The following is a 12589-nucleotide window of genomic DNA, read 5'->3' as shown; positions in this document are numbered from 1 at the left end:
TCCCAATTTAATGCTTGTGGTTTATCTCATGTTATTAAACATTTTCTGCTACACCGAGTCTCTGTGCTTGCGAGAGGGGAAGTATTGCCTCTTCGAGGTGCCCAGGGGTGTGTGTAGGATTTTCCCAGGTCACTGGGTGGGGGCTTGAGCTAGTTTTGCATTACGTTGTAGGGAAGGGACCTCTATGTACTGAACCCGGCCCTTGCTGCTATCAGTTCGGCCTGGCAGAAGGGTTACATCAGAATGGAGAGAGAGAAATCGTGGTATCTCTGAGGGGTCTGTACTGGGACCAGTACTGTTCAACATGTTCATAAATTGGGAAAAGGGGTAAATAGTGAGGTGGCAAAATTTGCAGGTGATACAAAACTATTCAAGTCCCAGGCAGACTGTGAAGAGTTACAAAGGGATCTCCCAAAACTGGGTGACTGGGCAACAAAATGCCAGATGAAATTCAAATGTTGATAAATGCAGAGTAATGCATATTGGAAAACAATCCCAACTATATATATAAAATGATGAAGTCTGAATTAGCTGTTAACACTCAAGAAAGATCTTGGAGTCACTGCAGAGAGTTCTCTGAAAACATCTACTCAATGTGCAGCGACAGTCAAAAAAGCGAACAGAATGCTGGGAATCATTAAGAAAGGGAGAGATAATAAGACAGAAAATACCGTGTTGCCGCTATATAAATCCATGGTACATTCACACCTTGAATACTGTGTGCAGTTCTGGTCACCCCATCCCAAAAAAGATATATTGGAACTGGAAAAAGTACAGAGATGGGCAACTAAAATGATGAGGGGTATGAAACAGGAGGAGAGATTAAAATGACTGGGAATTTTCAGCTTAGAAAAGAGGAGATGGGGGGATATGATAGAGGTTTATAAAATCTTGACTGGTGTGAAGAAAGTGAATAAGGAAATGTTATCTAGTCCTTCACATAACACAAGAACTAGCAGTCACCGAATGAAATTAATAGGCAGGTGGAAGTATTAAACAACAAAAGGAAGTATTTCTTCACACAACATAAAGTCAACCCAGGGAACTCTTTGCCAGGGGATGCTGTGAAGACCAAAACTATAACAGGATTAAAAAAAGAACTAGATAAATTCCTGGGGAACAGGTCCATCTGTGGCTGTTAGCCAGGATGGGCAGGGATGCAACGCCATGCGCTGAGTGTCCCTAGCCTGTTTGCCAGAAGCTGGGAATGGGCAACAGGGGATGGTCACTTGATGATTCCCTGTTCTGTTCACTCCCTCTGGGGCACCTGGCACTGGCCACTGTTGGAAGGCAGGATACTGGGCTAGATGGACCATTGGCCTGACCCAGTGTGGCCGTTGTTATGTAAAAATTAATTATAATAATAAAAATGTTTAGTACAGAAACTCCCCAACATAATGACCACTCAAGATAGCAATGAGGTGAAATAACAACCTTAGCAAATACTGCATTTTAAAAATCTTGGCCTACTAGGAAACATATATATGTAAGTTTCCATTCCCAGTCACAAATCCAGCATTCTGGAGCAAAGTGACTAAAATATAGTCCAACAAACAAATGTTTATTTAACATGCCCCTCACTTTTCCCTCCACCGCACTCCACTCACCGGTGTTGTCCTTGGTCAGTGGAGACTCAGAGTTCAGAGGTGCTTTCACGTGAGTTCACCTCCCAGGTTGGGGGCAAGAAGGCACCTTGCTCGTTCCTCCAGCTGCTCACCCCTCGCTCTAGCCACGGCTATTCGTTGTGCCACTGTTCAGTCCACCACTCTGTTGACAATGGCCCTGCTGTCACCGAGTCCCCGGGCGATGCTCTGGAACTGCTCCCCACAAAGCCAGGCAGGACTCTGGGGAGCCTCCTCTCCCTCGGAGCAGCCTGTCTGCAGGGCAAGAAGCTCCCACGGCTTCACCTCCTGGGTCTCTCCTTGGAGCATTCAGCATCCTCTGCCCCTCCGTGCGCTTCCCCCAGCGAGTCCGCCCAGGCGGGGTCCTGGGGAAGCCAGAGGGTCCTGCACCCCCACTTCGCAGTCAGACGTGACTCTCAGCCAGCCAGTGACACAGAGGTTTATTCAATGACAGGAACAGGGTCTAAAACAGAGCTTGTAGGAACTATGAGCCGGGCCCCTCAGCTGGGTCCATTACGTCTGCCCTCACTCCTCGTCCCCAGCCAGCTCTACACTGAAACCCCCTCCAGCCCCTCTGGGCTTTGTCTCTTTCCCGGGCCAGGAGGTCACCTGACCTCTTTGTTCTCCCCCACCGTTAGCATCCCTTTGCAGGGAGGAAGGGTCTGGCCATTAGTTGCCAGGTGACAGAGGGTCTGCCGGGAACTGAGCCCCCCCCCACAGTATTCAGAGGGAACATTAAGAACAGCCCCACTTCGTCACACCTGCACAGTCACCTTCTGCTGCCTCCTACCACTGTGACCTCTGCGAGTTGGTCTCTTGAGGTTCCACCAGCTCTCAGTGATTTCAGCTGAGCTCTCAGTGGGGGAACCTCCCTGCTAGTGCAGTCTGGGCCGTCTCTTCCACAGAAACACGGTCTCACAGCAGGACTAAGTTAGACCTGATTATCAGTGATTTCAGCTGCAGTGTTCACTTAACAGAACAAAAGACTCTCTATGGAGCTGTCTTTAAACAGTGGAGAAGGACAGGTCCCCACCCTCTCTCGATGCCCTCAGTCAGCACAGGCTAAGTACAGGTGTCATAACTATAAAGGGAAGGGAACAGCCCTCCTGGGTACAATACTATAAAATCCCTCCTGGCCAGAGACACCAAAATCCTTTTACCTGTAATGGGTTAAGAAGCTCAGGTAACCTGGCTGACACCTGACCCAGAGGACCAATAAGGGGATGAGATACTTTCAAATCTTGGTGGGGGGAGGCTTTTGTTTGTGCTCTTTGCTTTGGGGGTTGATCGCTCTTGGGGCTAAGAGGGACCAGACACCAATCCAGGCTCTCCAAATCTTTCTGAACCAGTCTCTCATATTTCAAACTTGTAAGTGACAGCCAGACAAGGCGTGTTAGGTTTCTCTTTGTTTTCTCAACTTGTAAATGTTCCTTTTTGCTGAGAGGATTTTACCTCTGTTTGCTGTAACTGTGAAACAAAGGCTAGAGGGGGGTTCCTCTGGGCTCTATGAATCTGATTACCCTGTAAAGTTATTTTCCATCCTGATTTTACAGAGATGATTTTTACCTTTCTTTATTTAAAAGCCTTCTTTTTAAGAACCTGATTGATTTTTCTTTGTTTTAAGATCCAAGGGGGTTGGATCTGGACTCAGCAGGAATTGGTGGGGGGAAAGGAGGAGGAATGGTTAATTTCTCCTTGTTTTAAGATCCAAGGGTTTGGATCATTGTTCACCAGGAACTTGGTGGAGAAGTCTCTCAAGGCTACCCAGGGAAGGGTTATAGTACTTGGGAGGGAGATATTCGGGGGCTGGTGTGACGGAGCGATTCTGGCAGGACCCAACTGAGAGTGCCAAATCAGGACCAATTGCTCAAACAGGGCAGTCACAGCCCTAGGCTGGGGTTTTTCCACCTCTAAGGCAAACCAAACCAGCCAGACAAAGAGGACTCTGGTCTCACCCCACTGGCTAACCACAAGTCACACAAGCAATTTCCTTAGACACTCCAGTCTCCCAGTATCACCACCAGTGCACTCGTCCTGGGGATGAATGGTTATGAAAACCAACACCCCAATAAAAGAAAAAGGTTCTCTCGATCCCAAAGGACCAAGCCCCAGACCCAGGTCAATATACACATCAGATCTTACCCACAAATCACGCTGTTGCCAATCCTTTAGAATCTAAAATCTAAAGGTTTATTTACAAAGGGAAAAAGGTAGAAATGAGAGGTAGAATTGGTTAAATGGAATCAATTATATACAGTAATGGCAAAGTTCTTAGTTCAGGCTTGCAGCAGTGCTGGAGTAAACTGCAGGTTTAGATTAAGTCTCTGGAACATCCCCCGCTGGGATGGGTCCTCAGTCCCTTGTGTAGAGCTTCAGTTTGTAGCAAAGTCCCTCCATAGGTCAGAAGCAGGATTGAAGACAAGATGGAGATGATGCATCAGCCTTATATAGACTTTTCCAGGTGTAAGAATCTCTTTGTCCTCACTGTGGAAAATTACAGCAAAATGGAGTCTGCAGTCACATGGACAAGTCTCTGCATACTTTGCTGAGTCACAAGGCGTGTCTGCCTTCTCTCCATGGGTCAATTGTGTAGCTGATAGTCCTTAATGGGCCATCAAGCCAGCTAGGCAGAGCTAACACCAGCTTGTCTGGGATATTTCCCAGAAGCAGAGCATAATACAAAATACAGACAGTACAGAGCCAATACTTATAACTTCAACTACAAAATGATACACAGACATACAGACAGCATAATCATAACCAGCAACCCAGAACCTGGTCTTAGACACCTTATATGACCCCCTTTACTTAAGATTTGGTGCCACTACAGGACCTTGGTTGCAACCCATGTTCTATATGGTCCCCATTTATATCAATAACGTCATAGGTGGGTATGCAGAGTTTTCCAAATGATTCATAAATAATTTGGGTGGTGGCAGCAAAACCACATCTAAGCTGGTAGTTAAGCTTAGAGGTTCTCATGCAGGCCCCCACATCTGTACCCTAGAGTTCAGAGTGGGGAAGGAACCTTGACAACAGTCCTACTGCCCTTTACTCACTCAGTAAGAACAACATTTCATCCCCTCCACCCTCCTGCATTCCAGTGATTTGTAACCCAACCCCAGCCAAAATCTGTCGCTGGAGCAACACAGCTCTGTGTGCTGGATCCCTAGGTGGATTAGGTGTGAATGTAAATACAGTCTGGGCCTGAAGCCCTTCCCCCAGCCCCAGCTCATCACTAGCTGCCAGGGAGAGCTCATTAGACTTTGCTCACAAATCATCATCTGAAATTATTAGGTTGGCCAACATCACCGCAATGAATGCACCGACACTGTCATAAAAACAACAGCTGGATAAGGAAGCTAGTCTGTGTTCAGACTGTTCAGATACACGTATTTTATCAGACACTGTATGTGCTTTCAAAGTGGGTATTAATGTTTCAATTTCTATTCGAATTTCCAAACAGTCACTAAATTGGCAACACTGCATGTAACCAGTTCACAAAACTGTGTGTGTGTGTGTGGGGGGGCTGTTGGGGAAATTAAGGGGAGTGTAGGGAAATCACCTCTCTGGACATTTACACCTGGCATGGGTCCCAGCATTGCTGGTCACACATCTCGCTCTCGCTTTCGCTTTCACTTTCACCCTCTCCCAAAGCCTGTGCTTCCTTCTGGGAATTCAGCAACTGAGGGGAAATGAAACAAACAAAAGATGAAAATGACGATCCCACTGATGAGCTGTTTGCCAGGAGTACAAAGCTCAGAGGGCCCCTCTCAGCTGTGAGGTCCCAAGCTATAAACAGAGCTCACCAGAGAGAGGCACAGCTGACAGCTGCGGTCACCTTCCACTCCAGAGATGATAAAGAAGATCAGCTTCACGGTGGCTCTGGGGCTGGCGTCCCTGGGGGCTTTGTCAGGGCAGAAGGTTCGTCGCAGGCTGGGGCAGGGTGAGGGGCCGAGGGGGCTGGGCGCTGGCTCTGGGGTGTCTCAGGCCGGGCAGGGTGAGGGGCCGAGGGGCTGGGCGCTGGCTCTGGGGTGTCTCAGGCTGGGCAGGGTGAGGGGCCGAGGGGGCTGGGCGCTGGCTCTGGGGTGTCTCAGGCCGGGCAGGGTGAGGGGCCGAGGGGGCTGGGCGCTGGCTCTGGGGTGTCTCAGGCTGGGCAGGGCGAGGGGCCGCGGGGGCTGGGCGCTGGCTCTGGGGTGTCTCAGGCTGGGCAGGGTGAGGGGCCGCGGGGGCTGGGCGCTGGCTCTGGGGTGTCACAGGCGGGGCAGGGCGAGGGGCCGAGGGGGCTGGGCACTGGCTCTGGGGTGTCTCAGGCCGGGCAGGGAGAGGGGCCGAGGGGGCTGGGCGCTGGCTCTGGGGTGTCTCAGGCTGGGCAGGGCGAGGGGCCGAGGGGGCTGGGCGCTGGCTCTGGGGTGTCTCAGGCTGGGCAGGGCGAGGGGCCGAGGGGGCTGGGCGCTGGCTCTGGGGTGTCTCAGGCCGGGCAGGGTGAGGGGCCGAGGGGGCTGGGCGCTGGCTCTGGGGTGTCTCAGGCTGGGCAGGGCGAGGGGCCGAGGGGGCTGGGCGCTGGCTCTGGGGTGTCTCAGGCTGGGGCAGGGTGAGGGGCCGAGGGGGCTGGGTGCTGGCTCTGGGGTGTCTCAGGCTGGGCAGGGTGAGGGGCCGAGGGGGCTGGGCGCTGGCTCTGGGGTGTCTCAGGCTGGGCAGGGTGAGGGGCCGAGGGGGCTGGGCGCTGGCTCTGGGGTGTCTCAGGCTGGGCAGGGCGAGGGGCCGAGGGGGCTGGGCGCTGGCTCTGGGGTGTCTCAGGCTGGGCAGGGCGAGGGGCCGAGGGGACTGGGCGCAGTGACTGGGATTCACTTTCAGTTGGGGTTTTATCCGGGTTGGGGGACACCCCCAAGGGATCAATGGCCTTGGGTGGGGGAGGCTTCAGACGCTGTTTCTGGAGAAGGAGGCCCCAGTGGTGGAGGGAGATTTGCTGGGTTCTTCCCCTCTTGGGAGGAGGCAGTAAGAGTTCGAGGCCGGGGAGTGAGAGGTGATGGGGACAGGCACTGCACTGACACTTGGGGAAGGTGAGAACCGGGTGTGTCCCCTTCCCTCCCCCACACCCATGCAGGGATTTCACCCCATGAATAGCTTATGTACAAGCTTTAAAATCTTCAGCAATATGTGGGGTCCCTCAACCAAGCAGGATGCTCAGTACAATGGGCTAGAAGCAGCAGGCTTAGTTCTTCACACGACTCACAGTCAACCCGTGGAACTCCTCGCCAGAGGATGTTGTGAAGGCCAAGACTATAACAGGGTTCCAAAAGGAACTAGATAAGTTCATGGAGGATGGGTCCATCAGTGGCTATTAGCCAGGCTGGGCAGGGATGGTGTCCCCTAGCATCTCTTTGCCAGAAGCTGGGACTGGGCGACAGGGGAGGGATCACTTGATGATTCTCTGCTCTGTTCATTCCCTCTGGGGCACGTGGCAGTGGCCACTGTCAGCCAATAGGATACTGGGCTGGATGGGCCTTGGTGTGACCCAGTCTGGCCGTTCTGATGTTCTTAACCCCCGTGTTACTCAAGTCATCAGCGTTAAAAGCAAGATTGAGCAATTCCTTCCAATCTGAACCCCCTGTTCTGTCCCTCAGCAGCACCCTGGGTCTCAGCCTCCAGCCTGAGAGTCCCTGACTCTGTGTAGTCAGGGATGGCCTGGCTGGAGATGGGACAGTGGGCGGGTGGGCCAGGGCTCGGAGGTGGCAGGAGCATCCTCTCTCTCAGGGGCTTGGCTGGCTGGTTCCTGCTCCCACGCTCAGGGCCTGACAGCCCCACATGTGGGGTTGGGACGGCATTTCCCCCAGGTCAGCTTGTAGGGACCCTGGGGGGTTTCTCTTTCCTCTGCAGCGTGTGGCTGTGGGCATGGTGCCTCTCGGCGCCTCCTGGCCTCTGCCTGCGGCACGTAACAGCCTGGTCTCCTGGGGCTGCAAGACTTTGCTCTCATTTCCGTTGTTGGGTTTAGTGGGTGGTGCTGGGTGGGTCGGTGGCCAGTGACACCCAGCAGGACCCTTCTGGCTTTAAACGCTGTGTCTCCATGGGCAAAATATTGGCCCTGGGGGCGTGTCCAGGGTGTGGGCACCAACTGGCATTTCCAGGAGCAGCAGCACCGGGGCGCTGGCTGGTTCGCTGAGTGTCTGCCCAGGAAAGCAGCTGCTTTTCTCTGCTCTCTTTAACAGCTGCTTTGCCAGGAAGATGGAAATGTCACAGAGGGAAAGAAACGCGCTGAGGAGGAGAGAGCCACAAAGAAAACAAAACCCCGGCCTGGACCGACCCCTGGGCAGCAAAGACGGGCGGCAAGCAGCAAGGTAACCTCAGCCTCTGGCCCATGCTGCCCAGCCCCCAGCCGGGACCCGGCTGCAGCCCAGGATGCCCGGCTGCCCGGGTAGCTTGGGGCTTTGCCTCCCCTGCCCCCGCCCGCGGCCAGGCTCAATTCCAGGGGGAGGCTGGGGCTGAATATACCGTGTGTCTATAACAATGGGGAAAGGGGAAGGAGATAGCAATCACTATTCATTAGAAGTTATGACGGGAAGAAAATTCATAAGGGAAGCTAAAGACATCGGGGGCTAATCCGTGCCTGGCAAGACTGAGGACAATGAGGAGTTATTTAAGTATAGACCAGACCTGTGACTGGGGCTTGCGGTTTCACCCACACCAAGTGTTCAGCCACCCCAGCCCCCAGAAATACTGAGACTGGCATTAAACTCACGAGCTGTTTATAAATCCGAAGTTCCGCCGTCTCTGTCCTGCGTTCGGGGCTCTCGAGGGCAGGGCTCCGGCTGAGCATCTGACCCCACAGTGCTGTGTGCAGGGCACCGATCCCGCCTGCTGAGCACGTTCCTCCCCTTTCAGTGCTTCCTGACCGGCTCGTGGAGGAACGAGCTGGGCTCCGAGATGCAGATACAGGAAGTGAACAGGGACGGCACCTTCTCTGGCGAGTACCGCACGGCCGTGTCGCTCGCGCAGAGACCCATCCAAGCCGCGCCCCTCAACGGGTCCCAGCACTTCGACGCAGCGGGGCAGCCGACATTTGGCTTGACCGTCAACTGGAAAAGCTTCTCAGGTAGGAGGCCCCAGGGGCTGCAGCACCCGGTGGGGGGCAGGGAGGGGATCTCGGCTCCCTCCCAATTCCTCCTGGGTCGGTCCATGGCCCCTCCCCACTCGTTGCTCCCTCCGCCTCTTCTTCCCTCTGCTGACTCGGGCCGTTTGCCTGGCACCACCTCCTGCTCCTGCGCATCCAGCAGCCTCCCTCCCTGCCTCCCCTCTCCCTCCTTTTGGGGCTCTGGGCACCAACCCTGGGCCTGGCCTTAGCAGTAATGGCGAGGACGCTGGGAACAAACATGCTCCGCCAGGACAGAAACAAGCCACCTGCCCCCACTGGCTCCCAGCGCTGGGCCTGCTCTGCACACACCGCAGTGTTGGTAAGAGTGTGGAAGCATCACCCCGACCGACCCAGCTGGGCCGGCTAATCCCCCAGCGGAGAGGCAGCTGGCCCCGCAAAAAGTCCCTTTGCCAGCACAGTGTGTTTTGCTTGGGGCAGTGGCAGTGGCGTAGCCAGGGGAGCGAACACATTAAAAAAAGGCGCCACCCACTGCAAAGCAGCGAAGGAAAAAAAAGAAAAACCCAAGTCTTGCCGCCGAAGACTGAAGAACCCGCCGCCGAATTACCCGCCACCGAATTGCCGCCGAGGACCCGGAGCGACTGAAGAACCCGCCGCCGAAGTGAGTGCCTGAGTGCCGCCGAAGACCCGGACGTGCTGGGAAGCGCCCCTGAATGAGCGCTCAGGGGAGCGGCTGCTCCCCCTGCTCCCCCCAGCTATGCTACTGGGAAGTGGTGCAGTGCTGTACCCGGTAACACTCTGTGCGGGACACGGCCCGTTCTCCAGAGCCAGCTGAGACTGTGGGAAGAACGAAGAACTTTCCCCGGTACTAGGAACCAGCACAAACCTTCCCATCTCCTGCTCCCAGGCCAGGCGTGTTTCTGGAACCCGCCTTCTCGAGCGTAAATACAGAGCAACATGTATGCTTGTGACACTGCTGACCATGGGAGCCAGCTGAGGTCACTCAATTAGGATGAATGGCAAACAGAACAGGGCAGACAAACCCCAGACAGTGGTGGTTATTCCAATGCTTAGATTTACCAACCAGCACAAAACAGCTTCTCTAGCACCTCACTGGTCACTTAGAAGTCCAAACCCCGCAGTTCCCTTAAAGTGCCCAGCCTCAGGCCTCCGGCCAGACACACCTGTCAGATATGATGATGATTCCTGAGAATCTTATCTCATCATACAAAAGAAAAGGTTCTTCCAACCCCAAAGGATCAGCCACACACCAAGGTCCAATTATAACTTAGATCTTACCCAAAATACATGCTTAGAACCAATTCTTATTAACTAAGCTACAAATTATTAAAAAAGAAAAGAGAGAGTGTTGGTTAAAAGATCAATATACAGACAGACTTGAATTCAATTCTTGAGGTTCGGATACACAGTAGAGATGAGCTTGTAGTTGCCAAAAGTCCTTTTAGAAATAGTCCAGGGTTATAGTCCAGTGTCTATATTCAGGGTGACTCCAGTCAGTGACTGGGGATCTCAATCCTTATGGTTTAAGGTTTCCCCCTCTTGAAACCCAAAGCAGATCTGAGATGAAGCAGGATCGTGTCCCAGGGTCTCCAGCAGCCTTTTGGCCTGAGAAAACGATAGGCTCAACTCCTTCTCCCAAACATCCTGGCAATTAGCACAGGGTAATTTATCCATTAAACAGTTCAGATACAGGTTACCACAACCTTCAAAGAGACACATAGACAATAACACTATTTCACTCAAGTATCATCATAAATGTTAATATTCCTTTTTTGATCTTTCAATCAAAGCCATAGCAATAGACAAGACTTGTTTGTTACATCCCAAGACCTGAGCAAACACCTCCCCTTCTACCTCTACCAATGCAGACTTGCATTTCAAAGCTCTGCTCATTTACAGATCTGCCTAACCAGTCTCTAAAGCTGGGCCCTGGGTCAGGTCAGTCTGGGAGGTAATTAACTCTTTCTGGCCCTGTTACTTTTCAATGAGATATTAGCTCACACTCCTAATGTCACAATGCTTTAAACCCCAACCCCCAGAACGAGCCCCTCCTTGCGTCTCCCCCTGGGGAGGAGGTGAGAGGACAGGTGAGTAGTCACGCAGCTCAGTGCACTATGGGGACTCAGACACTATGGTGAGGAGCACTAGCCTACCCTGCTGGCACGGGGACTCTCTTACTGGCCCGGACATGGGCTGCGCTGTACTGATAGGGCCTTGGAGTCATCTCTTATTTCGGCCCTAAGCTGTCTTGGGCTCCGTCTGGGGGCTGCACACACAGGCTGTGGGGATGCAGGGGGCAGCTCTGACTTTCACCTCAACTCCTGCTTCATTCCCTGGCAGACTCAACCACCGTCTTCACGGGCCAGTGCTTTGTGGATGAGAATGGGAAGGAGATTCTGGAAACCATGTGGCTGCTGCGAGAGAAGGCCGAAGCCCACGATGGCTGGGGGGCGACCAGGTGGGTGACGGGACACAGGCTGCCCAGGAGTGAAGTCGCTGCTTGCAGAGCCGGGACTGTAGGCCCTGGCCCCGTCCCTGCTCCGAGCCCCTTACTCTGAGCCCCCAGGAAGCGGAGCCATTTATTGTGGTGGGCTGGCAGTGAGGGGGGAGCTGCCTTTCCTGCATGGTGCTGCTCCACGCCCCTCCCCGCACACATGCCGGGGTGGCTGCGGAGCCTGCAGGTGCCTTGTCTTTCTCAGTCCGCGCTGCCTGGCTTCTCTTAGTGTGAACATGGGGGGCGAGGGGTGGGGCTGCAGGGGGGCTGCCTGCCCTGGGGACACCAAGGGGAGCTGTGAGCGGGTGGCTGCTGGCTGAGCACCACGGGGATGAGCAGCCTGTGGAGCCCCTGGGTGCTGCTGGGTGGCTCTGAGGCCGTGCCAGTGTGGGGTGCTCACAGCCACGCTGCCTCCCTGGGCTGGGCGGCCGGGTGCCCCCCTGGGGTGGAGCCTGGAGGAGGTGCCTGCCAGCCCCCTACCTGCCCCTGCATTGTGCAGCCGGGTGCCCCTGTGAGGTGGAGCCTGGAGGAGGTGCCTCTTTGGGCTTCTCTCCGTCTCAGATTAATGCACCTTGTGCCCTGCACCCCCCTATACCTCCCCGCTCCGTGCATGGGGCAGCCCCGAGCGCAGGCCCGTGCTGGGCCAGTCACCTCAGCTCTGCGCTTCCCTGCAGGGTCGGCAAAGACGTTTTCACCCGGATCAATGGGCAGAACGTGGATGAATCTGTGAGGAGCGATGGTGCCCGGTGACCCAGCAGCACCGTGACCCCACTCTGCAGCCCCAGGGCTCCTGGTCCCCCCAATCTGGAATTTTTCTGGGCTCTCTCGAGAGCATCTCGCCCGGTGTCAGGGCTGTTTCCTGGGCTGCAGAGGTGCCGTCTCTGTCTTCATCTCCCCTCGCTCTCCGGTTACCCCCCACACCTCCCCAGAGTCGCTGCCTGCGGCCCTGACGCTGCAGTTAAGTTCCTTTCCCAGTAAAGCTCTAGCGTGGGAGGCAAATGAGTGTATCGCTCTTGGTTCTTGGGCTGAAGCTGTTACTGAGCTGTGATTCCCACCTGCTCCTCCCTGGATTCCCTGGGAGGTGCTGGATTCTCTCCCATGAGCCAGGCCCTTCCTGGGGCACCCCTGGGTAGGTTCATCCCCTGGTTCGCTCCTTTGCTCACTGGACACTCAATAACAGATTTAGAAGTAGCCATTCTTCAACAAAAATACTTCAAAAACAGACTTTAAAGAGAAACTGCAGAGCTACAAGTCATTAGCAAACTTAACACCATCAATTTGGGCATGAATAGGACTGGGAGTGGCTGGCTCACTACAAAAGCAATTTTCCCTCTCTTGGTGTTGACACCTCCTCATCAGTTA

General features: G+C 54.2%; 1 protein-coding gene across 1 annotated transcript; it reads left to right on the top strand.

Moving 5' to 3' along the window:
• The first annotated feature begins 5271 nt into the window (after positions 1-5271).
• On the top strand, positions 5272-12226 carry LOC120407672 (avidin-like). The gene is made up of 5 exons (XM_039543508.1): positions 5272-5546; positions 7832-7960; positions 8505-8715; positions 11074-11191; positions 11902-12226. Exons 1-5 carry the CDS (start codon positions 5478-5480, stop codon positions 11975-11977), a joined length of 603 nt encoding a protein of 200 aa, XP_039399442.1. The 5' UTR covers positions 5272-5477; the 3' UTR covers positions 11978-12226.
• The last annotated feature ends 363 nt before the right edge of the window (positions 12227-12589 follow it).

The sequence above is a fragment of the Mauremys reevesii genome, linkage group 6 (assembly GCF_016161935.1).
Source record: "Mauremys reevesii isolate NIE-2019 linkage group 6, ASM1616193v1, whole genome shotgun sequence".
NCBI lineage: Eukaryota > Metazoa > Chordata > Testudines > Geoemydidae > Mauremys > Mauremys reevesii.
This window is presented reverse-complemented; position numbering and strand designations above follow the sequence as displayed.

Excerpts from the sequence above, each read along its gene's own strand:
- LOC120407672 (XM_039543508.1), top strand. The coding sequence starts at position 5,478 with ATGATAAAGAAGATCAGCTTCACGGTGGCTCTGGGGCTGGCGTCCCTG. Across the intron at positions 5,547-7,831 it reads GGGCTTTGTCAGGGCAGAAG|CTGCTTTGCCAGGAAGATGG; the intron begins GTTCGTCGCAGG and ends TCTCTTTAACAG. Across the intron at positions 11,192-11,901 it reads GATGGCTGGGGGGCGACCAG|GGTCGGCAAAGACGTTTTCA; the intron begins GTGGGTGACGGG and ends GCTTCCCTGCAG.